The sequence below is a fragment of the Protopterus annectens genome, chromosome 2.part2 (assembly GCF_019279795.1).
Source record: "Protopterus annectens isolate FY-2018-M chromosome 2.part2, PAN1.0, whole genome shotgun sequence".
In the NCBI taxonomy this organism is placed as follows: Eukaryota; Metazoa; Chordata; order Ceratodontiformes; family Protopteridae; genus Protopterus; species Protopterus annectens.
Window position 1 is genome coordinate 702,397,008 of NC_056730.1, and position 26,982 is coordinate 702,423,989.

At 37.3% G+C, this 26,982-nt stretch overlaps 1 protein-coding gene across 1 annotated transcript; it reads right to left on the reverse strand.

Moving 5' to 3' along the window:
- LOC122795774 (neurophysin 1-like) lies at nucleotides 1-23,338 on the reverse strand. The gene is made up of 3 exons (XM_044064103.1): nucleotides 23,093-23,338; nucleotides 3,576-3,777; nucleotides 1-235 (listed from the first exon to the last, which is right to left on the reverse strand). The coding sequence occupies exons 1-3, from the start codon at nucleotides 23,210-23,212 to the stop codon at nucleotides 186-188; spliced, it is 372 nt and encodes a 123-aa protein (XP_043920038.1). The 5' UTR covers nucleotides 23,213-23,338; the 3' UTR covers nucleotides 1-185.
- Nucleotides 23,339-26,982: the final 3,644 nt, after the last annotated feature.

Genomic DNA, 26,982 nt, shown 5'->3' on the forward strand with positions numbered 1-26,982 from the left:
TTCAGGTTATATGTTTTATTAGTATTAAAAGTAGCATTCATATGACGTTTTCACAACTCTTTGAAAAGGTATAATCAATAGCAAAAAGAAGGTCGCTTTACAGAAATTTGGATTTGCAAGGGCACAGTCTGTGTGACCATTGAGTGACATCTTTGGTGTTCCTGATGTTTGCTCATTTCGGCTCTTTATGCAAATACTGTATCTTGATCACAAATTGAGTCCAACATGCAGCTCTCTAAAGAGAAAAAAATATACAGTTAAAAAGCTGAATATATGAACAAGCAACATGTGTAATATAATAGTGCAATACTGTAACACAAAAGCAACTGTTCAAAATAATTTATTTGCTGATTTTCATTACTTAATTGTAACATTAAAACTGAGATTCTGGCTCCAGGGCTTATCCAAAACCATCCGGTGTTGCATTGTGATTTCTGTGTACTTGCATGGTAGGAGAAGCTTTATTTTAATTTATATTTTATTTTTTACCTTTAATTTGTACTGATTGCTGGAAAAAAGGGAAGATTTTAAGCAGTCAATCTCTGGCCCTCACAAGCAGCCTAGCTAATTATAACAAGCTGCGTCTGTGAGCAAGTAGCAAAGAACATCCAGCATTTTCATGTAATTGGCACAACTGGTATGGCAGGTCAAAATAACTATTTTATGAATTACTTCCCTTTGCTCAGTGTACTTAATATAATATTTATTTGCATATTGCTTGTGTGATTTCCTCACAAAATTTGAAATAAATTACTAGTTGTTTTAATTTCTGCGAATTCCGTGATTACCAATTTCACTATTTTTGTTTGTTTTAAAATATTTAATTGTTGCAACTGTAAATAGATTCTTTAAATGACCGTGTCATTAATGACTTGCTGAAGAATAAGCTTCTTGTCTAGTGCCCTAAATGCTATGAATATACAAAGGTAACAGATTGTACAGTTGTGATCCTCATGTCAGAGTCTGAAGATTTGCTTGGTATTATTGATAGCAAATCTGGATTTATTGAAGGTGGATTGTATGGGAAATTATCACAGGCTGGAAAAGTGTTGTTATATATATTAATAACTGGGATGATTAGATAAATAATTTTAGACAGCATGCAGAAAGAACACATTCAGGAAAATAAGTGGCTTCTCATAGTAAAGATCACTCACTCCCTATTAAATATAATACTACCAATGACATCTTTGGAATTCTGGATACAAGGGTACAGCGATATGAGATTCAGCAATCTGAGAAGAAAATAAGAAAAAGAAAGAGGGAGTTCACAACAAACAACTAGGAAGAAAATAATGTGATTAATGGCGATAAAGCAAACAAAATATATTAACTAAAAGGAAACTGCGTTGACATGTATATAGCATGATAATATTGTACAATCAAACAATATTCAGTCTACAGAAAATTACATCATTTTTCAATAGAAAAGGTAGAAAAAGGAAGCAGGGTGAAGGCTAAAAGGAAGAAATCCAAATTGAACTTAGAAGGATTGAAGAACATTTCTGTAATAGAAGAAGAAAGACCGAAGGTACAAAGACAGCTAGATGAAAATTTTATACTTGCGAATGATGTAGACTGGTAAAAACACTGAGATTATTCTTTTTTAACAACTGAAAGAACAGACATTACTGAATTAGCTGATTAGTGGTAGGGGATTCTTCAGTCATGGCCAATCATGACATACTAAACAAAAGATTCAGTTATTAAAGTAATTCATACTCCGATTTGAATAGAGGATAATGAACATTGAATACTGCATTGTGCTTACCAAGGAAAACATACAGGATGTGACTTGGGCCTTAGAATGCTTTAATGTCTAGAAGTATTGAACTGTTTTCATTCATGGTGGTTCAAATGATCTCATCTTTAAGGACTCATAGATTGTTAGTAGGGAACTTATAGACCTTTTAAGCAACATAATCTGTAAAGTTGTTAGGACATATTTTTTACAAATCACATACAGAAAGGAGAGCCAGATAAATGTGAAGGAAAAGATTTTGGGGGGGGGTAAATACCTACATAAAAAATTACCCATTTCAAAAAATGGAATTGTGTAAAACATCTAAGCTTAATTTGGGGCACTTTTGTATTTAGATAGGATAAAGTCCACTTGTCAAGACAAGGACAGAGAATATTTGCAGCAGAGCTATTACAATATTTGACTAACACAAGACAGTATTTTTGTGTGACAAGCAAGCCTGTACATTCATATGCATTTACCACTGTTGGTTTGTCTGCTCCCCATTTACCTATTTTCTGCTGATAACTGAGTCGGCCATGCAATATAAAAAACTGAAACATACTCCATAATGAGAGAAAAAAAGAGCTGGCATTAGCTGTTAAAGATTCTACTGTCCTCTCTGGTCTGCCCACCAGTACTTGAGAAGCTATCAAATTCAGATCTTCAGTACTGCAGCTGACAGCATTCACCTTCTGCTCTTATCAGGCCAGCCATAACCTTGCCAGTTTTATTGGTTTGTTCTGCACCTTAAGAACAGAGTCATTTCTGGAAACCACCTGATGAATGTAAGTAATCTCACTTGACAGATGCAGGCAGCATTACATTTTACATCTGCATCCAACTGCAAAGTGTTTGTGTACACTGACAATGAAATCATCCTTTAAGTAGATCTGTGTTATGATCATACATGGTTCATCAAGTAGGATCACATGATAATTTAGCTGAAAAATGGTGCAGAAGTAATGACAACTGCAAGTGTTATGAACTTCCATTTATTTAGCAAAATATGTTACTGCCTTTGACAAGTTTTAATACTACATATATTACTTGTAACTTAGCTATTTTCTTCTGATTGTCTTACCTCAGCATATATGCAGTGTTGACAAATATATTCCATTTAAAGCAGTCAAAAGCTTATTCATTTGTATGTGTCTGGAACCAAATTGTTAACATTATTCTAAACTGTCTTCCTTCTAAGGTCACATATGATTCACAATATTGTGCATATGTTGCATCGTAATCTGCTATACTGTCAGGAAGAATGGTTTTAACTAGCTAGATCAGGAATACCTAAAAGTCACAGGTAAATGTATAATTTAAACCATACTTGAGATGCTTTACTTTTAGTAAGAAAGACCAGAAAATGCTAAAGAAGGTGTAAAATGTGAGGAGTAAAAGGTTATCACACAAGACAAGAAACAATGGACTAGCAAAACATCAACACTAATGTTGCTAACATACATCACTTCTACTTTAACGGAATGGGAAAAATGTAACATTAGGAAGGACCTCTTAACAGGAAGGGTAATGCATGCATGGAATGGAGTTGATTGGGCAAACTATGGGGAACTAAAAAAACATGGCACAAGCCTGCCTGATCCCCAGCAATATGAAGGAAAATGTGGAAGACATTAGGATAAAATTAGCAGACAGTGGAGATGGATGTCATTCTGACATCATTGATGTGTTTTAGGGCTAGAGATTGACTTTTTAATAGCTGATTGTGACTTTGCTATCACTAGGATTGAATTATATAGTGCATTATGGCTGTAATACACAAAGGGATAAGCAGAAGCAGGCATGATTAAGCAGAAATGAGTGCATTGTTTACCATCAGTACAGCATATCCCAGAGGCAGCACATCTTCCACTTGTACCACATGCTTTTCTTCCTGACTCACAAGGGAAGGGCAGGTAGTTCTCTTTCAAACACTTCAGAGTTTCTGAGGTACCAAAGTAACAGCCAATCTCTTCTCCACAGCAAATGGCAGGGCCAAAGCACCGACCCCTGTTCCCTGGGCCACAAGGAATGCACTGAAAAACATCAAAAGGAAAAATACTGTTTGAGCTTCTAACAACTAGAACAAAACAGTATGTAAACAATCAGCTACCATGGCTGTCTGTTCTAGCTATAGCAAGAGATCACCTCTATGAAAACAAGGTTTGATTTCTGATGTTCCAAAAAGAAATAAAATTCTATGAACATTGTTCTTTAGTATAGATCTACCTTTCTGCTGCAACAACAAAATATGTTAATAGATTTTTAAATCAGCTTTAATAAAATAGCACTGTCAATCATACCAAACAAGTTTACAGTTGTGTTCTCTAAATAATATATTTCATACTGCAGACTAATGGTATTTATGTCAAAGTTATCTGTGACTGTGAAATATATTTTTGATACCTTTGTCATTAAACAGAAAATGCCATTTTTTCTGAAGAAGTGAATTGTATTTAAGATAGTCACAACTATGTTGAAGAACTGCATTTATGATTATATTCCTCAGAGTAAAATGTGCAAAAGCATGATTACATTTATTTTTCCAGCAGTATCTTCTGCCACAGTTACTTTGTGTGGCCCCAGCATGTAGAATATGAAGCAATAAAGGTAATTAAATTTTTACTACATTTCCAGCAATCATAGAGATTGCTAGTCAATCACTGCCTAATCTATTCAGTTTAGGTCAAATTTAGGCTTGATATTTATGTACTTATTTATTTATTTATTTTATATTTGTTTACTGGGAAAGTCTGACTTGGAATGAAACCAATTTTCAGCGGAGGCCCAGGGGAAACGCTCCAGACACGTCTTTGATATACTCCAGTGAACTTCTGCTATGAAACATCAAATCTACTGTTAACATGCATCCAAATACAAGACATCAAAACAATGTTTTTTTTGTTTGTTTGTTTTTTTGTTTAGGGACAAGCCTTCCACAACCCACATGTGGGAGGTAGGACTCCATCCTACACAAAAGGAGAAACTCCCCAAAACAGTGACTGGCAGACTTGAACAGTCTTTTTCTTTTTTCTTTCTTTCTTTCACAACCAAGCACGTTATTTTAGAGCACTAGAGCAGTGATCACATGTGAGGAAGCCCCAGTGAGGATGCTCCTCTTCACTTCAATCTCCGCTGAAAATGGGCACTGTCCCAGTCAGACCATCCTGGTGAACAAATGTAAAATAAATTAATAAATAAAATTCATGCATGTTGGTTAAGGAACCAAGCAGGTTATTAACTGAGAGCAGCACATCTCAGGAAAGTTTACAATATATATTTTCTGTTGTTTACTGACAGGTTAAGTGACTTGCTCAGAGTCACACAGCTTGCAAGTAAAGTCGATGGAATAAAAAAACAGTACTATAGAATGTATGTTTTGACATTTTGATGCTAGTGAAATTAGAAAGGTGTAGATTGTTTTGTTATACAAAACATTTGGTTTCATGGTCCAGAACAAATGCTGCAGTGCAACATGAGGGGGTGCTACACTCCTAAGGTGCTGCTCTTTGAATAAGACATTAAACATATTAAGCATATTCCATTTGCCTGAGTTGGCAGCACCTTAGAAAGATGTTTAAATTTCACACAGAACTTACTACCTTAATCCTTTGTATTAAAATATAAAACAAAACACACTACATTAAATCGTGATGGCATAGTAGTTAAGGTTTCTTACAGCGCTGGGTCCAGGGATCAGTAATAATCTCTGGTCACTGTATATGTGAAACCTGCATATTTTCCTGTATCTACAAAGGGTTTGCAGGAGTACTGCAATTTGCTCCCGCCTCCAAAAATGTATTATTTGATTTATCTCACTTGGCTACACTATGCTGTCTGAATAAATATTGCATTTAACCTTGGTTTTTGTCAATGGGGTTATGATTGAAAAAGGTCTGAGAAAGACCATTTCACTTACCTGGTTTTCAGATAAATATATTTAAAAAATATGTTCATCTGTGGACTGGATATATTTTAGTTTGACTAATTTATGCAAAACAAGTTACATAAAAGACATATGCAGAAAACAAGACCCATTTCCGTTTACTTCTTTCCATATACCCCTGGCACAATTTGGACACATTTTCATACATAACCTTTACTTATTCTTCCTTATGACCATAACATTTTTCTAGCTCTTCTACTGGTAAATTCACATTTTATAATGCATGGAGGTCTATACCATTTTATGACAGCTGCTCCCATTAGGGGTCACCACAGCAGATCATCTGTTTCCATTTCTTCCTGTCCTCTGCATCTTGCTCTGTCACACCAACCACCTGCATGTCCTCTCTCACCCTTAGGCCTTCCTCTTTTCTTCTTATCTGGTAGCTCCATCCTTAGCATCCTTCTCCCAATATACCCAACATCCTTCCTCAGCACATGTCCAAACCAATGCAATCTCGCCTCTCTGACTTTGTCTCCAAACTGTCTAACCTGAGCTGATCCTCTAATATACTCATTTCTAATCCTGTCCATCCTCCTCACATCCAGTGCAAATCTTAACATCTTTAACTCTACAACCGCCAGTTCTGACTCCTGTCTTTTCATCAGTGACACCATCTCCGACCCATATAACATAGCTGGTCTCACTACCATCTTGTAGACCTTCCCTTTCACTCTTACTGGTACCCGTCTGTCACAAATCACTCCTGACATTCTTCTCCATCCACTCCACCCTGCCTTTATTCTCTTCCTCACCTCTCTACCACACTCACCGTTGCTCTGAATTGTTGATCCCAAGTATTTAAACTCATCCACCTTTGGCAATTCTACTCCCTGCATCCTTACCATTCCTCTGTCATCCCTCTCATTCATACACATATTATGCCTTTGTCCTGCTGACCTTCATTCTTCTCCCCTTCTAGAGCATATCTCCAGCTTTCCAGGGTCTCCTCAACCTGTTCCCTACTCTCACAACAGATGACAATGTCACCCGCAAACATCATAGGCCATGGAGACTCAAGTCTGATCTCGTCTGTCAACCTGTCCTTCACCATTGCTAATAAGAAAGGGCTCAGAGCTGATCCTTGATGTAATCCCACCTCCACCTTGAACACATCCGTCACTCCTACCGCAAGCCTCACCACTGTCACTCTACCCTCATACATATCCTGTACCACTCTTACATACTTCTCTGCCACTCCCAGCTTCCTCATACAATGCCACAACTCGTCTCTAGGCACCCTGTCATATGCTTTCTCAAAGTCCACAAAAACACAATGCAACTCTTTCTGACCTTCTCTGCACTTCTTCATCAACACCCTCAGAGCAAACATCACATCTGTACTGCTACTCACTAATCATCATCTCCCCTCTTTATACCTTTCTTAATTCATTACCACTTACTGTATTCGCCAAGCACCACTCCCTCAAAGGACATGTTTTCTGAAAAGTGGAGCATCAACTCCAAACTAAGATATAACTATAACATAACCACAGTCTTTTGGCAAATGTCCATCCAATTATCTAGGTAAAGTTTCTTGTGCTTTGTCATACTCCGCCCTTACGTGCAGCCTCTCATTTTCATGTTTATATAATACATTTGCCTTTGCCCATTGCATTTCTAGTTTTCCACAGTGTGTGTGTGTGTGTGTGTGTGTGTGTGTGTGTGTGTGTGTGTGTGTGTGTGTGTACATATACACACACACACACACACACACACACACACACATATATATATATATATATATATATATATATATATATATATATATATATATATATAGCAGACAGTGCAGAAGACTAAAGCCAATTAGATGCTTTCTGTAGTTTAGGGTTTGATTCCCTCAGCCTCTATTTGTCTACTGTGTAACCGTCAGCAGTGCTTGTGGGTGGAGTCTGACAACAGTCCATGTGGATCAGTGCCCTACCTGGGTTTACAAATATATATCTTTATCTGCTAAATTGGTAATATCGAAATACTCCCTTTATCATTTTGTCACATATCTTTTTTTTTTATTTTGATATGCTTCCAGTTTGCAGTCTTATGGCAGTATTATATGCTTAACTAGAGGAAGGAATACGTTAACAGCAATAAGTGCACTTGAAGCACATTTAGCTTTAAAACTTAATACATTGTCCCATAATAATTAAATAAAAAGGTACAGTGGAATGCATTGCTGTAATATGAAGCATTTAGAAGAGTATTAAAATGACATGACAAATGTTAAAAAGATAAAAATGTGAGACAGAAAAATATAGTATGTAATGTAGGTTTGGATGAAATAGAGGGAATTGGCAATAACTTTTATGATCCATTTGTTTTAAAGTTATGATACACTATTAATTGTTTAATTGATTGATTGTCATTTAAAGAATATATTAAAGGAATTCTAAAGTCGTTATTCAAGTTTATTGCCATTAGAAGGCTGTTTACAGAAGTGCTGAAGTTTTTTTTTTCCCGGAACATTTAATCTTTTTTGTTTAACAGGGATGTTAATAAGAACATGTACCATTTTATCAGATTGCTCAGTGATTCTAGTTGTTTGGTGTGAATGTTAATCATTTGTCTTTGTACTTTGGGCACATGCTTTCCACTGTTTCACAAAAGGCTCAGGTCTCTCTCATATCTCTTAATTGTTCCTGATTTTGCAAGAATATCTTTGATTTTAGCTCAATATTTTGTTTTGTATCTTTTTCAAATCAGTGTTTCATTGAGAAGGAGGTGGAGTACTTATAGCTACTAAAAAAAGGCAATCATTAAAAGTACAGATTTTAAATAATGACCATCATTACATCTAGAGAATTAAATTACTTTAGAAAATGGTCTTCCAGTTTTATAAGTCAGTGCAGATAGTGCTTATAAATGGTCTGTAGTATGGGATTTTTGTCAACAAATGTTTTTGGCTCTGTCCCTGATTCTGCAGGGATGAGGTGAACAGCTATTGGCTCAATATCTCTAAGCTTATACAAGGTGTTGCCCTCTCAATTGTCAGTTGGAGAGTAAGATTTTAGTAATCTAGTGATACATTTAAGATTTGTATCTTTTTAAATCATCACCTGATTTGCTGCTGATTGTGACTCAGGCTACACAATTCCATTTCTGTCAAATTTAGTTTATAAATATGAAGTTGAAGGCAAGTTGTCCTGAGGTCTTTTCTCAGCCAAGTTGTAAAAGTAGTAACTTCAGTGTTACAGTGCTGGGCAACAGCTATAAATTCACCAATTTCTGAAAAGGAAATTATACAAATGCTATATTTTTTCTGCAGACATGGAAGTGTACTAGTTGTATCACAAAACACTGTGCATCATTGTATTTCCCTATTCAGAAAAGACTCCGCTTATCCTTTTTATGTCCTTGTAAAGATTAGGTCTCTGGAATCAATTCTTCATATTTCCACAACAGCTAATCAGTTGCTGTCAACTCTTTGCAGGAAAACAAAATGTGCAGTGTAGATTTATGTCATTATGAGTAGTGTTTCTCAAAACAAATCTGTTTAGGCATCTGCAGCCAATAGAACATCCAAACTTAAATCATATTGTTGTGCACAAATGCGCCATGGGGTATATTAAAGCACTGAATCTGTATGCTATACCTATTTTTATGTGGAAACTTTAGAATGCCGCTTCTATTTTGTTTTTCGACACATGCAATATTTAGGTATGCTTTTTTGTTATAAAATAAGTAAAATGATCATATTCTCTGAATAAGATAATACAGTTATAGGATTATATTGACATCCCAGTATAGTAGTATGGGTCTGAAATCTTAGCCAACCTTCTGGGGATCCCTATTGGAAATGGATATTATAAAAAGGGCTACCATTTTCTAGCTCCAGTTTATGACTGTGGGATAATGGCACTTTTCTGTAATTCATACTCAGTTTCTTGCCGATGTCATTTTTAGAGATGTGCATTATGTCATGTAAATTTATGGTAGACAGCCTATTTTATTCGTAAGTTCTGTCTTCTGCTTTAGAATTGTAACATAATGTTCTTTGTTAAGCCTGTATAGCTTTAACATAATACAGTTATTTTGTACTGCAGAAAACTTTGGACTTAAGAAAAATAAACTTGCAGCAATTAATCATAAAATTATACTGAATAGATAATATAAACTAGAAGCAATAATTATAGTTAGAAAGTTGCAAATACAAATGAAAAAATATGATGATATGTTGCAATAAAAATTAATTACCTTTATAAATATATTTATGCACAGTTAAGGAATGACTTCTGTGGACTTTGAGTAAACTACTGGAAGTGATGGGTTTAATTGCTAACACTAGGAATGCCAGAGGAATTTTAAGTAGGAAAATGCAAAGCCTTTGCATAAGTGTTGTGTCTATTGTAACAGTTTGAGGCTGCAGTCAGGTTAATTATGCAGACTTTGTCTGAATTTTATGCATCAGATGAAGTTTGTGGGGTCTATATTAGAACACCGAACTTTCAAAATTTCGAGTGTTCTAATGTCGAACCCTATGAATCGAAAATTTAAAACATCGAACATACAGAACCGAATTTTTTCCTAGGGAAAAAAATTTGCTGTTCCAAAAAACATACACACAACATAAGGACACCAAACAAACAGCATTCCACACACATACACCTAAACTCTTACACCTAACTCTACACTAAACTATACATACACCACTAACTATCCACTTACCTTAGCCTAAACCCTAACCCTAAAGTCCGTCACTATCGCACAGTCACCTCACCCGCACCCTAACCCTAACTCACCTACCCCGCCCTAACCCTCACGTCCACATAATCTCACACTTACCTGAATCGCGCCCCAACCTTAACTCACCTAACCTGCCCTAACCCTCACGTCCACACAATCGCACACTTACCTGAACCCAACCCGTAACTTTCCACCACAGCACTGAAAATACCAAAGTAACAGAAACGGACAACCAAATTCTTTCCCTAGGAAAAAATTCAGTTTTCTGTTTCTTCGATATTTTCAGCGTTCACTGAAAACAGGTCGATATTAGAACACCCAAAATTTTGAACATTCGGTGTTCTAATATAGACCCAGTTTGTGCCATTACTTTCTTTCAGTGGATTTGCACATCACATCGAATGCAATTCTTGCTATGACGGGTATTCCTGTATTAGGTAATTTTAGATCCAACGTATCTGTTGGGAACTGGTTTGGGAAATGTTCAGGTAAAAGCCTCCAATCATTGCCTGCACTGGATGTTTAGATGACACAGGTATATATAGCAGGAATGGTATGGAGTGTTGGAGCCCACAATTCATCTCCTGTAGACACAAGGAAATAACATCTGCAAGATGTACATTTGTGAACATTGAACCCTGCACTAAGCTCACTGAAACGAAAGACAAGAAGACTGCTTTGTAGTTATTATGTATTTGTGTAAGTAAGAAAGTCTTTGATTTCAAAAACTAGAAGATATGACATTCCAACTCAAGAAATGAGTATAGAGGGTGCTTTCTAAATGTATGTTAATACCCCAATAGATGAATGTTATATTGGATGGCAGGACAAGACATCAGGCTATCAGAAAGGAATGATTCTATCTAAGTCTCTTAAGAAATTATATCTATCTGTATCTATCTATCTATCTATCTATCTATCTATCTATCTATCTATCTATCTATTATTTCTTAAGCTCTGTTTATCTTTTTATGATTCATGTTCTTTCTGTCTTTTTCATTCCTTGGCTAAAACTTAATTTAACATGTTAACATTTATTTGATAGGGTTATTATTTTGACCTTGTAGCCATACAAGTCATCTTCAGATTCAGGGCAAGATTCCAGTGTCCTGAATGTTGTGCATCCCGTCCACTTGATCACTGAGTTTGTCTAATCAGTCAACAGACTTGAAATACAGTCTAAATTCTTATGTTGCTGAAATAAAAGCACTGGTCTGGTTTGGTAAGCATAGGTCAATATCTTAGATCCATGCACTGTATGTAAGTCAATAGAATAAATTAGACATATTCACTGTGTTTAGATTCTGCATCATTTATATTTGTGTGCGTGTGTATGTGTATAAATATATATATATATATATATATATATATATATATATATATATATATATATATATATATATAAAGATATAGATATATAGATACAGTAGACTCTCTCTTATCCGGTCTTGCTGGGACCGGGCCTTAGGCTGGATAAATGAATGGCTGGTTAATCAGAAAATGCATACAAAATAGCATTTATAGATTATAAATCAGCTAGAATAACAGGATTTGTGTTGGTGTGCATTTTTCTAATGAATATGAAGTCTACAACTCAAATGTCTGTCATTATTTAGCCCAGAGGAGATGGATGTGTTGTTCTTCTCTATTGTCTTTTGCTAGGGCTATGGCAGAAATCTGATGGTTGGTTAAAGAGGAGCTGGATAAGAGGGAGTCGACTGTAGAAATATATGATTATAAGATAGTAAATGAAATTGCACAAACATCATTGTAAACCACATTGATGCCGGCAATTGGAAACATGGAAACATGACAAATCTGAAAAAATACAAAAACTAAGCAACTGAAAAAGGAAACAAATAGTTTCCTTTTCCAATTGTTAAAGACAAATCCTAACAATATCCGCAGACCAAATTTGACTGATAACTGATACAGTTAGGGAAAGGGGTTTTCATAAGTTAATGTGCAGAATTAAGGTTATAGACAGGGACAGTGCATAACTTAGCATGTATGAGTAAGGTGCTGAGGGGGTCTGTCGGATTTAATTGAATAATATGCACCAAGACGTTCTGGGTATTATCAGTGGATTTCTGCATCACTTACACACTGCACTGAGTAACTACATTTTCTTTAAAACTGTCCAATAACAGTATAATGTTTGACTGTGGAATAAGTTGTTCACAAAGTCCTTTCTGTTACCACTAAGAGCTGCGCTGCAGTCAGTGTGCTGTTTCTTGTTGTACACTAATACTGTGATTGTAGTATAGCCCATTAAGTAAATACTACAATGTTACTATTTAGTATCCTCTACCACTTAAAATGTATTTCTTTAAAAATGAGACAAGTCTAACTCCCTGCAAACACTACTGGTTTGTAATACATTCCTTGCAGGTATGCATGAAATTCTATTGTCTTGTACATTCCTTGCACCTATGCATAAAATGATGCATGAAACGCTGTTGTCTTTTAATACAGTCCTTGCACCTATGAATGAAATGCTACTGTCTTGTAATACATTCCTTGCATCTATGCATGAAATGCTATTGCCTTGTAATACATTCCTTGCAACTATGCATTAAATGCTATTGTCTTGTAATACATTTATTGACCTATGAATGAAATGCTATTGTCTTTAAATACATTCTATTCAGCTATGCAAGAAATCTCTTCAGTTCCCTAGCTACTATTTTTAGAGCTCTGAATTTTACACTATACTTCTTCATCACCGTGCACTATTCGTAGAAACATAGGAATGTAGCAACCATAATAGGCAATTGATCACATGGATCATACAATGCCTAGCCATATAAGCAGACACACACAAACATTCTTACCACCCTTTGCAGCCACTTAATTAATAGTGCTCACAACTCAAACTGAGCAGGGATGTACATGACAACCCTGCTGTAAATTTATTTATACCCATCCCATCATTAAGACAGTGATGGCTCGTGCTATTGGACTGCAGGACTGCAGCCCCCCCCCCAGCTGACAAACCAAAATAAAAAAAATCCCAATCCGGACTGCTGTTTAACCAGTCCAAATTCGGAAGACGGCAGCAATCTTACAGATGCCACATGCATGCTTGGCATTTGGCTTGGGCATTTAAATGGGGGGCTTATGGAGCTGCTAGCTTGGACATCGGAGCAGATTTACTGGTGTGTGTGTGTGTGTGTGTGTGTGTGTGTGTGTGTGTGTGTGTGTGTGTGTGTGTGTGTGTGTGTGTGTGTGTGTGTTGATATATATATATATATATATATATATATAAATATATATATATATATATATATATATATATATATATATATATATATATATAGGTCCACTTTGTGTAAAATGCCCCAGTTAACTATAACTGGTGGCTAGAGAGAGTAACTCAGATTCAAACCCTGAGCCTTGGGTGCAGGTGACAAGAACCTAAATTCTCTACCCACCACCACTTGTGAAAAGCATTCAGATTTTTGCCTCATATTTTTGTTCTGTTCCTCATAAAATCTGTGGTTTTCTGGATTTTCAGACATTTGAATTTCAGACTTCATATTCTTCAGAAAGTACATGGTAACACAAAACATTTTATTCTAGCAATTTTCTAAGTTTATAAGATCAATATTTGAAATTTGTCCCTAATTTGAGGGCTGTATTCCCTCATTATTGGCTTTGTGCAGTGTTTTTTGTGCTAAGAGGTTGAGAGCTATGGTGAGAACTGAATTCACTGAATATGTTTGGGGGCTGTATTCCTCCATTATTGGCTTTGTCCAGGTGTTTTGTGCTAAGAGATTGAGAGCTATGGTGAGACCTGAATTCACTAAATGATAACCATTTAAGTTTCAGTCTTCCTGTCTTTCAAGAAACAGATGATTTGGCATAGCTGTATGTTGCTCTTACTGTAGTGCACAGGGTCCTGGGTTCAAGTCTTGGTGGTGAAATGCATGGCGGTAGCAAAGCCTTTTACTCTAGCAACTTTCCAAGGTTATACAAGCAATGTTTAAAATGTGTCCCTGGTTTTTGGGCTTTTGTCTCCCCTCCCCAATAAATGTTGGCTTTTTCCACATTTCTTGTGCTCATGTGCTGCAGACATAAATCAGTGCTCATAATGTTCTGAATGCTGCTGGAGTCTGGAGCTGCAAAGGTTGGTCATAATATTCTCTACTGAGAACCAGCATTGTACTGCTTGTTGTAGGAATAATAACTCACCCCAGAGACACCAGGACACATGAATGCAGCACATGGTCGCACATGAGAGTGTGATTACTCCATGACTCCCTGGACTACATGAAAAGAGACATGGAAGAGCTCTCGGATCATGTGGCCCAGGCAGGTATGACCCTAGCCCTGAGTAGCATCCTGCCTTCACCCAGAATGATACCACAATATAAGGACAAAATGATTGACTTCAACAATTGGCTAAGCTTCTGGTGTCATTCAAAGGGGATCCAGTATCTGTCTGCCTGGGATGACATGATCGACAGACCATGATGCTTTGCCAGAGATGGTCTGCACCTGTCACCCCTGGGATTCAGGTTACTGGCAAAGGCTCTTGCCACCCCTATAGTGCCTTTTTTAGGCAAAGTTCAAAGGACAAAACCACCACCGTAACAGGTACAAGCATGCAAAATCTGAAGGTAATGGTACTCAATGCTAGAAGTCTAAACCTCAAAATGCACTCTCTCGAGGCACTCCTAAAAATGGAGAACATCAATATCTGTGCAGTAATTGAGACCTGGTTCAAGGCTCCAGAGAGCACCCCTGCAAGAGCAGGCTACAACTCTTACCACACTTTTCGGCCACCAAACCAGGATCAAAACACTAAAGGTGGAGGAGTGTCCATATTCACCAAGGATATTCACACCACCAGGTTAGTTGCCCAACACAAAGCATCTGAAATTCTCCAGGTGCAACTAGCACTAGGTAAGACTGCAATCCAAATTGTAGCTTGCTACAGATCCCCCACCATGCCCTAATATTCTCACTACACCTTTCTAAACATACTGGAAAATATTAATATACAACCAAACACCCTAATACTGGGTGATTTCAACTACCCTGCCATTAACTGGGAAAATTACTCGTGTACCAACATCTTTGCCCAACGGTTCTTGGAATTCATAAATTCCAATGCCCTGGATCAACTAATCCATAGTCCCACCAGGGGCTCCAGTATCCTAGACCTGGTCATTACCAACATGGGAAATCAATGCTCCACATCTATGGTCACCCCCTCGTTGGTCATATCAGCCCATAAGCTAATCACCCTTAACATCCACATCCCACCCCCACCCCCCAGTAAGGAAACCTCCACAAAAAAACTTCTACAAAGCCAACTTCATGCTACTCAAGTCAGAAGTTACAAACTTCATTACACCCATGCAGACTGGAACTGAAAGTTCGACTGCGGAGTCCTACATTAAGGCACTATACGAGCACATCCACTCATGCATGAATCATGCCATCCCAAATAGAAGCAAGATGCTCTCCTCCAAAAAAAGGAAGCCAATCTGGTGGTCCCCTGTCATAAACAAACTTTACTACAAAAGGAAGAAACTGTTGCAGAAAAGAAGAAAATCCCAGGATGCAAAAAACTCCCTTACCAGCCTCAGTAAAAAGCTGAAATCCCTCATAAAATCCTCCAAAGCTATTTACGAAAATAAAATTGCCAAAGATTCCAAAGACAACCACAAGGCATTCTATGACTATGTCAAGAATCTAAATGCCAATACTCAGATCTGCTCTGAGCTACAACATAATGGCATTAAATATACTGATCCCAAGGATATTGCCAGTATCCTGGCAGATCAATTCAGTGCCAACTTCACCCCCCTCTCACCCCCTAAATGACCCATCTCAATACCAGAAGATTGCCAAATTCCGGTAATAATGGCCACACAGGTAAAAAACACACTCTCCAAAGCTAAGAATACAGCATCCATGGGACCAGATGACATCCTGGGCTGTGTACTACATGAACTACAAAATGAACTGGCACCTCACCTAAGTGTCATGTTTAATCATACCCTCACCTCAAGCTTCATGCCCACTGAGTGACGCATAGCTACAGTTATCCCACTCCACAAGGGGGGATCCACCTTGGATCCTGGGAACTACCGCCCCATCAGTCTGATGAGCCTGATCTGCAAGGCCATGGAACATATTATCATGGAACTTATAAACAAAGACATTGGCAACCTTAAAACACTGGACCAGTTTGGGTTTGTGAAGGGCAGATCTTGCCTCCTGAACCTGATTGACTTCTTCGAATCAGTCTCCAGAGCCGTGGACATGGGTAAGGCAGTACACACAGCCTATCTTGACCTCTCCAAGACCTTTGACACCATCCCCCACTCTGGAATCATAGATAAACTTACTAAGCTGGGCATTAATCCCTACATCACTCAATGGGTTGCCAACTGGCTGACTGACAGAACCCACACTGTAAAAGTAGCTGACTCCAAATCCAGCTCCAGACAAGTGACAAGTGGAGTACCTCAGGGTTCAATCCTGAGACCTCTCTTGTTTGGCATCTACTTCTCTGAAGTACAGGCCAACACTAAGGGACTCTGGCTAACAAAGTTCGCAGATGACTGCAAACTGGGAGACATTATTGAATCCCCAAATAATGTTGATACTCTACAAAAGGGCCTTACAGAAACAGATGCTTGGTGCCAGAGCCATGGGCTCAAGCTCAATGCCAAGAAATGTATAGTTATCCCCTTTCGGAAAAACATGTATCCACGAATTACCACATAGGTGGCAGTACAATAAACACTGAAAGTGTGATAAGAGACTTAGGGACACAGGTGGACAGTGGTCTCACCTTCAATAACCACATCACCACAACAGTCAGGAAATCTTTCTATGTGGCACACCTCATCACTAAGGGCTTTTCATCCAGAAAAAAGGAGGTCATTGTCCCACTGTACTCATCCCTCATTAGACCCATTATAGAATACAATACCCCATTTGGTATGTACCTCTCAAGACATCTGCAACAACTGGAAAGGCCGCAGAAATACCTCACTAAAAGAGTCACAGGCCTAAAGCAGATGCCCTATGCTGACAGTCTTAAAAAACTCCAGCTATACTCTGTTGCATATCATCTACTCTGAGGTGATCTCTGCTTAACATACAAGGCCATGTCAAACCCAGAGCTGTTGGACATGCTACACTTAAAGAAATCCCAATCCCTCAGAGCCACATGCTCCAGGGATCTAAACCTTATCATCACAATAAACAAAACATGCTGGATGGGTAGGTTCCTGACCCAGAGACTCCACAGACTCTGGAATAGACTGCCCATACATGTCAAGCAGAGCACCTCTTTGGCCCCCTTCAAAAGGAGCCTTGATGATTGGATGGGAGAAAGGAAATTCACCCCAGGGATCACGTCAGTCACCTTGCTAGACAGGGGTCCAGGGAAGTAAATAGTGTGAGAAGAAATAGCCAGGGAATTGTTATGGTTAGGCTTCTATAGGCCCTAGGGCCGATAGCCTAGTACCAATCTATGAACCTATGAACCTATGAACAACTTACCCATAAAATGGTGAAGGAGAAAGAACTGTGGCTGTAGTGGGGGTCCAGTATGACAAAGGAATGGGGGGGTACAATACACCAGTTCTCTGCAAAGTAAAATGTGGGAAATACACACTAGTGTACACAAAAAGGGCTTGAATACAACTTTGAACACAGAGGGTCTGAGCTCGCAGTCAGTCATTGTTCCCAACACTGGGAATTAATCACATAAATATGAAGACTAAAAGTAACTGGCCCTTGAATTCTTGACTAGCTGCAATCCTTTAGCGGAGTCCTGAATAAGTGAAGCTCACATTGCCAGAAATTTTAGGTAGAGCCTACAAAATAGATAATGAAAAAAAAGAATATGATCCTTCCACACTAGTCATCATGTAATGTAATGTGAATTCAAAATTATCCAGGAGGATCTCTCCCACACGTCTCAGTGAAAATGTTCCTAATTAATATTTTTGAGGTACCATGCAACACCCATTATAACTGCATTCATTGTATTATGTTCTTTAATAAATTAATTCAGATCATTATAACACTAAAGCACCCATCAGCCTCATTATAGATGGAAGCTGAGGCAGTGGCCAATACTGATACTGGAGCAAAGTCATACAGGATAGTCTGTCCACTATCCACAAAGAAAATATAGACTGAAAGAGGACTCTAGACTTTCATAATTTCAATGTCACCTTACTCTGCCCCATCATCTACACCTCCCTACCACATTTTGTCAGACTCTTTCTCACTCATTCACAATACCGTGTAAGTCCCCCCATGCAGCTATGCAGTCAATAATAGTGACAAGTGACTTCCAACATGTCAGTAGGATACATTTATAGGAGGCTGTGCTCTAAAAAAAAAAATGTGAGTGTTCCTTTTCTCACAGTTTTGCTGTAACCACATCTCCTCCGATTTTGGTGAAACTGCCTAAAGTGAAACATTATACAGCTAGGCAGAATCCACTGTGATCACAAAATGGTATATGAATTATTTGATAAATGTTGTTGAACAAACATTTGAAACTGTTTTTCTTATAATGAGAGGTAGGAAGAGATGTGGCCTGTGGAATTTTCATAAGAAAGAGTGAGAAGCAGGGCCTGTTGGAATGAGTATTTTAAATGCTTCTAAAGGAGAGGTGCAAGGGACAGCTCTGTGCAAGTCCTATGTAACACAATGAGAGTCTGTCTCCTGTGGACATAAACTGAGGAAGGAAGAGTCATGAAAGCAGGGGAAATGTGGAGTAATTTATGATACAAGGAGGGCGATCTCAAGAATCTACTCCAGGGGAAGTGTTCCAAGAGATAAGCATCGATTGCTTTAAAATGAGACTAAGAAAAAGTGCTGAATGAGATATCCAGAGTATGGTTCTTGCAAAATTGTACTTGACTGAGTGGTCATTTTTCCCTGAAATGTGCCTCTACAGTAAATAAATAAGTCAGGTGGCCTAGCCTGTTAGCTGTGTGCATATGTGAAATCACAATATCTATCACTGAGCTGCTGTGTTGTTACCAGTGAACATTTTTAGAATATTTCTTTTCTAATACATTTCCTACGTATTTAGAGCATCGCTGACATTATATCTAATTTGCTTATGTCCTCCTTTTTACTAATGCATAAAGAGACTCACAGTCTTAGCATGCCCACTCTCATATTCCCTGTTGCCTGGATTCCCTCAGAAGCACACATATAAAGAAAGCACGCCTTATAATTGCTTAGGTTAAGAATTAGGCCATGATTCCATCATATATATCAAAAGAACATATGGGAGTTAACCCTGTGTAGTGTAGTAGTGTATTGTAGTATATATATATATATATATATATATATATATATATATATATATATATATAATATATATATATATATATATATATATATATATATATATATATATATATATATATATATATATATGTAGATATTGCGGATATAAATACATATATTGTGTGTGTACCTGTTTCTGACATAGTTGTCTTCCTTCTATCTCTCACTGACCTCTCAGTAATGAAATACAAAACTCTAAATGACCCCTCATGTAAAGGCAATTTAATATAACTAATATAAATGTGGTTTTAGATGGCTGTTATATTTTTTAACAGAAAACTGAATTTGACTTGCACCAAGTCACTGATTTCTCAGTTTTGTTTCTGTCCACATATTCATGAAATGTTTCTTCCATTGAAGAATACAGCAAGGAATGTATTGTTTCCACAGTGACATATTTCAGCAGTTTCAAGAGCAGACAATGATAAAATGAATAAAATGTATACTCTCACACTGTTCATGAAATGACAATGGGCAATGTCTCCAAAATGTTATAGCAGTATGACTGAAATTAGAAACTGAGAGATTTGTCTGTTATCTAATCATGCCATAAATTTCATAGATTTCATCAAGGTCCAGCAGGTATTAAATTATCTTAAAAATAATAAAGCTGTGTACTGGACACACTGTTTTGATATTGTCTAGTTCCACTTATATAAATATTACAACTTATTCTCCAGATATAACATTACAAAGTTTTTTGATAGCATCCAGTGTTTTATGTGGTTTTCCCAGCTACATTTTCATCTCTTATAGTTATCAGTTACAGTTACAAATTAATTCATATTATTATCAGTGTTAGTTCAAGTGCTTAGAGAATGATGGCTGTAATACTATGATTACATATTTATTCTTGTACTGGATAAAGTCCAACTTAACAATAGCAAGATTAATAAGTGAATAATAAATAAAATAAGAAACTGTAAAAATGGGAATTACCATGCTGGCCCATTGGCAGAAAGCACTAGGACACAGAAGTAGTAAGAAACTTTTATTGGGCCAACACAAGTTTTACAATACAGATTATTTGATATTTTTGGGCTACAGTAGTCATTTCTTGTCCTGGAAAAGGGAAGGGGTCATAAACTTCTAACTAGAGCAGTCGGTTTAATAAAACCTGTATTGGTATAATAAAAATATCACATTACCTCTAACAGTCTTTAATATATTAAATGTTGTCTACACAGCTAGGCAGTATTTTTCTTACTATAGCTAGTGATCCAGGTTTGAATTTGAACAGACAATGGAGAAATAAGTAACCAATAAGATCATCTTTTTCACAGTACAGTTTACTTCCTTTAAAATATGCAGGTACCTGGTTGTAAGTTGCATCTTGAGAACGAGAGGCATATTTTGTAAAGAGATGTTCACGAGGCAAACACGTTTTTCTTTTTATGCATTTACCATAATCGGGAATCACGGTTACAAATTCTCAGTTACGTGTATAATACACATGACTATCTGCAGCTTACAAAGGAAGCTAGACATGTCTCCATATCAGTTACTGACCCAACAAACATAAGGATTATGCTACTAGGCGGAGGTAAGGTAAAATGCATCAGAAGAATATATCTGTCTGACTTAAGAATAACAAGTTGAAATATGTTTGTTTTATAGATGGAGATCCTGCCATACAACGAAAACATTCAATTAAAAACTTAATTTGTTTTGCTCCCCCTCTGCCCCATCATCTGTATTTCCCTGCTACATTTCTGACAGACTCCTTCTCAAGAACTTAGTCACTCATGAACCGTACTGTGCAAGTTCCCCCTTATGATGGAGCTTTTTGGATGCAGAATGAGAGGGACTTTAGTAGATGGTGTAGCCTTGTTCTGTAGAACAATGCATAATTGTAACACATTTTGTAGTTTCCATTCCTTCTTCTCAATGATGCCTTTGGCATGTGAATCCCCAGTGGTCGTAGCTTTCCTTCTAACCTGTACTAGGGCAATTTGTGCACTACACTCCATCTCAGTGGAACAGGATGTTTTTCCTGCATGTGCCCTGTAGATCATTTTATAATTAGATTTGTAAGAAGTAGATGTATTGATAACTTGGCAGGCTGGCGTATAAATATACATTAATGCTAATAGCACCATTAACAATAGCATGGAAGGGTTATATTTCCCTTATAACTCAGACCCTGGGGACTAAAGGTTTTTGGCAACTTTTTTGTAATATGATTTGCATGGTGTAGGTTCACTAACCAATGGACAGCAGCTCTGTTAAATAATGTCTAGAATTTGTTTTCTGCTTTGAAACATTTAAGTCTTCTAATGCTCATTTTTTTATGCAGCTATATCTACAGTTTAATAAAACATAGAATGATATATTATTGGTCTTAAATATCATTATATTTTAATCATCTTGCAGAGGTTAGCCACTGTCAGCAAAGCCATTAAAGTTTTCTTTATCACAGGAGTGGAGTAATTACACTAAAACAAGGGCTTCCTATATCTTACATTGCTCTTGCACCTCATTTATGAAAGCCAAGCAGAGAATATCTGTTTATTACTAGTACTAATATGATACTATGACTAGCTATACTCTATCAAGATTGCACTGTAAATTGACTCCACCCAGCCAGGCTATGCTGTTGAACATTAATGTTAAATAAACAAAAGTAGATAAAGCTCCACAGAGTCAAAACTGTAGTTTAATGAGCATACCATTCCATAGAATAGTATGGGAGGTTTGCTGCTTACATATAAGGCCCCACAGCAATAAGCATGTCTGTCATAGAGAGATAAACAGAGACATTTCAACCAAGTCTGTTTTTAGGGGTTGTGCAGGAAATGGAATGCACTGCACTAGCAGATATGATTGTGGGATTTCAGGCCAATAAAAAAGGAATTTCTTGGCATTCATTGGGATTCTGTACAGCAATAAAACTGGAAGGTCACTTGTCATTCTGAAACTAGCTTACTGGGTGCACCTCTGCCTCAGACAAATAAACGGTTCACAATGTCTAATGTTTAACTACAAAAAAAATAGGAGCAGTGTTGTGTAAAGCTGTTTACTCTTGGATATGATTCATTTCATTTCTATTTGTATATTTTGTGAATCTGAGCATTTCATATAACCAGACATGCACTCTTGACCAGTTCCTAAAAAGAGGTATTTGTCCCTAAAGGGTTTACCTGTATAACAAATTAATTAAAATAAATCACAGTTAACTTACAAGTACAAACTTAAATGTGGGAAATCAAAAGACAATATTAGTTTCTAATGAAAAAACAGGACACTGAAAATACATTAAAAATGGTAAAATCACATAAGCCAGAGTCAGAATAATAAAAAAAAACTGAGTACAGACAAGAACAATCCTTGTTTTTATATAAATGTGACAGGCAAGCAAAGTATAATAATAAAGTACTTACCTTCCTGATATCTGTATCCAGGACTGATCTTTTACCACCAATGGGACAATTCTGAATATAGCAGGCTGATGCAAATGTAAAGAAAAAGAGAAAGCAGATGGATACTGAAGCAGGAGACATCGCTGCAGACCTAGGGATTTTGTTAGGGTGGAAACTTAGACCGGTTCTCCCACGTCTTGAACAATTCTTCAGCTGTATTTATACCAAAAGCCAGGGTCTGATGATCCAGTCTGTTTTATTAAATTTTGTAGACATGATTGTCATTTACACACAATATGGTAATCAGTGAGTAGACATGTCAGGGTCACTGAATTCAAATCAGTACTTCTGTGCTTGTAGTGCATGTGAAGACATAATTCCAGAAACTAAACAATTTCCATTCATTCATTCATTCGTTCTTTGAGTCTTTGCTCACATGTTCATTTGAAGATGAATGCATGTGATGCTCCAGGGTCAAACAGCAACAGCAGTCTGTTTAAGATAAAAGATAGCTGCATCTGCATTTCTGAACACATCCACAGTTTTTTTTTTTTTTTTATATTATCCAAGCAGTGACTACAGATATTGTGATGGGACTCACTTTACATACAGAAAGTCAGAATTTCAACAGCTGTCTATTCTCCTGGCATTCATGTGCCATTTCCAATCTGAGTAAATTGCAGAGGCTAAATGTCATGCCATCTGTTAACACTAATTTTCTGGAAGTAAAGTGGTGTAATTGTGAAGAGGTATCTAACTGCCTTATTAGGATTCCTTGGGTCCTTGCACAAATTTTGTTCATTTGTACAATTCTCTGAAACTTATGTAGACATAAAGTGGAAAAACACTAAAAAAGTGCCTTATTTGTCTTCCAAGGCTTCTTATATAAACGATTTTCATGTATACAATTCTCTGAAACACACAAAGAGGAATAAACACTAAAAAACAAAACCTGTGTTGTCTGCTGTGCCTAGTACATTGTTGCGATGATGATCTTGCTATCTCTTGTCCAGTCTGTTTTTAGCTACAATGGAGAATTTATTAGACATTCAGTTTTCTTCTGTATCTCTTTCTCATACCTTCAGCACACACACACACACACACACACACACACACACACACACACACACACACACACACACACACACACACACATACACACATACACACGCACACAAACAAACATGGCTTCTAGAACTTACAATGGACAATTTATAGAGTGAAACAATGCATCAAGTCTCCCAAACGCATGTGGGAAAATGTGTTATGGACTGATGAGACCAAGGTTGAACTTTTTGGCCACAATTCCTAAAGGTACGTTTGGTGCAAAAACAACATTTCACATCACCAAAAGAGCACCATCCCCACGGTGAAGCATGGTGGTGGCAGTATCATGCTTCGGGGTTGCTTTTCTTCAGCTGGAACTGGGGCTTTAGTCAAGGTGGAGGGAATTATGAACAGTTCCAAATGCCAGTCATTTATAGCCCAAAACTTTCAGGCATCTGCTAGAAAGCTGAAAATGAAGAGAAATTTCACCTTTCAACATGACAGTGACCCAAATCAACAAAAGAATGGCTTCACCAGAAGAAAATTAAAGTTTTGAAATGGCTCAGCCAGAACCCAGACCTAAATCCAATAGAAAATCTGTGGGGTGACCTGAAGAGCGCTGTGCACAAGAGATGCCCTCAAAATCTGAGAGATTTGGAGTGCTTTTGCAAGGAAGAGTAGGCAAATATTGCCAAGTCAAGATGTACCATGCTGATAGTATTAGTTTAAGGGTGTGCTCACTTATGCAACCAGCATATTGTATTTTTTTATTTTTTTATATTTTTCCCCTAACAGATTTGTTTGTTTTTTAATTGAATTGTACAGGTTATAGGTCACATTAAAGGTGGGAAAAGTTTTGAAATTATTTATTGTGGTCTAATTTTTTTATATCACAAAAACCTGGCATTTTAACAGGGATGTGTAAACTTTTTATATCCACTACATATGATTATAACTACCTCAGGCCTCTCCCTCCCACACTCCCTTTGGTATACTTTATTTATCTGTAAACCAGGGTAGAGCACTGATCCATGTAGACATTTTTAAGATTTACCCTGCGAGCACTGCCTGGATAAGTGACTTGAGCAGTCACACAGGAATTAAATGGAAGATGAGGGGACTCAGACCCTGGATTATAGGAAGCAGCATGCTAATCATTCATAGCCTAAAGACTCCGAGCTAACTACCAGACATAACTATGGTGTTCGTATACTGTACCCATCACATTTACAAGATTAATGTATTCATTCACCTGGCAAAACTTTACCACAAAAATGTGCCATATATAATCCTTGTTTCTTTGGAGAATGGCTATCTGAATGGAGAGAGAAGCTGGAGGTAGTTAAGAGAGACTCTATAGAGTAATGGATATTTGACAGCTATGTGTTAGCTACAGGACGGCGGTTTGTGGTATATGCCCAAAGTTAGACACCATGGGGATACGGACAGAGTCATTTGTAGATGTTATTAATGGAAAATTACAAAGCACTGATGATCCACAGATCCAGAGCATATCATATTGCAACAGTTTACCTGTGCTGGCAAAGGGTTGCTGAAGTTGAGGGATGAGATTGTGAAGGGTGGTCTGGGGCATGTGAGATATGCAAGTGGCAATGTAAGAGAACTGGGAGGAGGAGGACTGCCTTAGAAAGTAGGAAGCAGAGTGGGGCAAACAGGACAAAGGGGGTAGAACGATGTTTGGAAAGGTCATAGAATAATAGGTGACAGGTAGGGTTAAAAACCTGGCTATGAAGTAAAATGCTCACAAGCATTTTTAGTTACAGAGTGGTTATACTCAGTCGCTCAGAAGTACTAATGCGGGACTGCAGTACCAGTGAAACTGACTGAGGACATGTCTGTCATTAAGACAGAATGCTATGGAATATAGTAAGGCAGATGCGAGACAGGGATCTAGGGCTAACAAAAGGAAGGAAATGAGTGGTGCATAAAATGTCTTAAAACATTTATTTATTTAGATATTTTATTTATTTATTTGACATTTGTTGACTGGGATAGTCCAACTGAGCTAATGCCCTTTTTCAGTGGAGGCCCAGGGAGAAAAGCTCCACAGTACAACTAAGCAAGAAAAATTGCATGATTGAAATAAAATACAATAAAATATATACAATAAAATAATTAAGCAAATGTCCATTACATGAAAGAAGCCTGCAGGATACAGGATGAGATACTAGTTTTAGGAAAATCAATAACTTGGGGGATTTAATGGGGTGACAAAGGGTGTGTAAGAGTTTAGTGTAGTCTGAAAACTCCTTGAACTACCTTTACAAACTGCAGAGCAAATCTTTAACCAGAAATAAAGAATTCATCTCAAAGTAATTGTGCAGGTATTATTAAACGATCTGGGAAATGGAGAGTTATAAAACAAAAAGCAAAATTGTTGCAGGACCTGTGTGCAAGTCTGGTTTCTCAGTGACATTCTCTGAAGTGTTACCAATAACATGTACCTTAGGCAAAGAAGGGAAGAACTCTGAAAAGTAATAAGTTGAGGAAATGACACAGAGAACAAGGATCTGGATTAGTTAGGGACTGAGGAAGTGCCAGAGGAAACAAAAAAATTAATGTCATCAATCTTTTTTGCCTTTAGTAATAATAGGAAGTGAAGGCAGTGGCTGAATCAGAAAATAAACCACTGTTTCAACAAAACTGGTGGTGATGGCATAGTCACAGTTAAGGGATTGAGTAAGATGAAGTCTAAAATAAATGGAAAAGGACACTGAAGAACATCATTGTGGGTTATGTAGAGCTGGTCTTTTGGGAAATAAGATGAGTCAGTTAAATGCTATTTTGGAGGAAGGCATAGTCAGTACATGAGTAACTTAGACTTTAAGGGACAGTGACTGGCA

What these genes read in the sequence shown, in the direction of transcription:
- LOC122795774 (XM_044064103.1), bottom strand. Translation starts at nt 23,212, where the DNA reads ATGTCTCCTGCTTCAGTATCCATCTGCTTTCTCTTTTTCTTTACATTT. An exon ending in TGGATACAGATATCAGGAAG is followed by an intron (nt 3,778 to 23,092) that starts GTAAGTACTTTA and finishes GATGTTTTTCAG; the next exon opens with TGCATTCCTTGTGGCCCAGG. An exon ending in TGGGATATGCTGTACTGATG is followed by an intron (nt 236 to 3,575) that starts GTAAACAATGCA and finishes TTTTCTCTTTAG; the next exon opens with AGAGCTGCATGTTGGACTCA.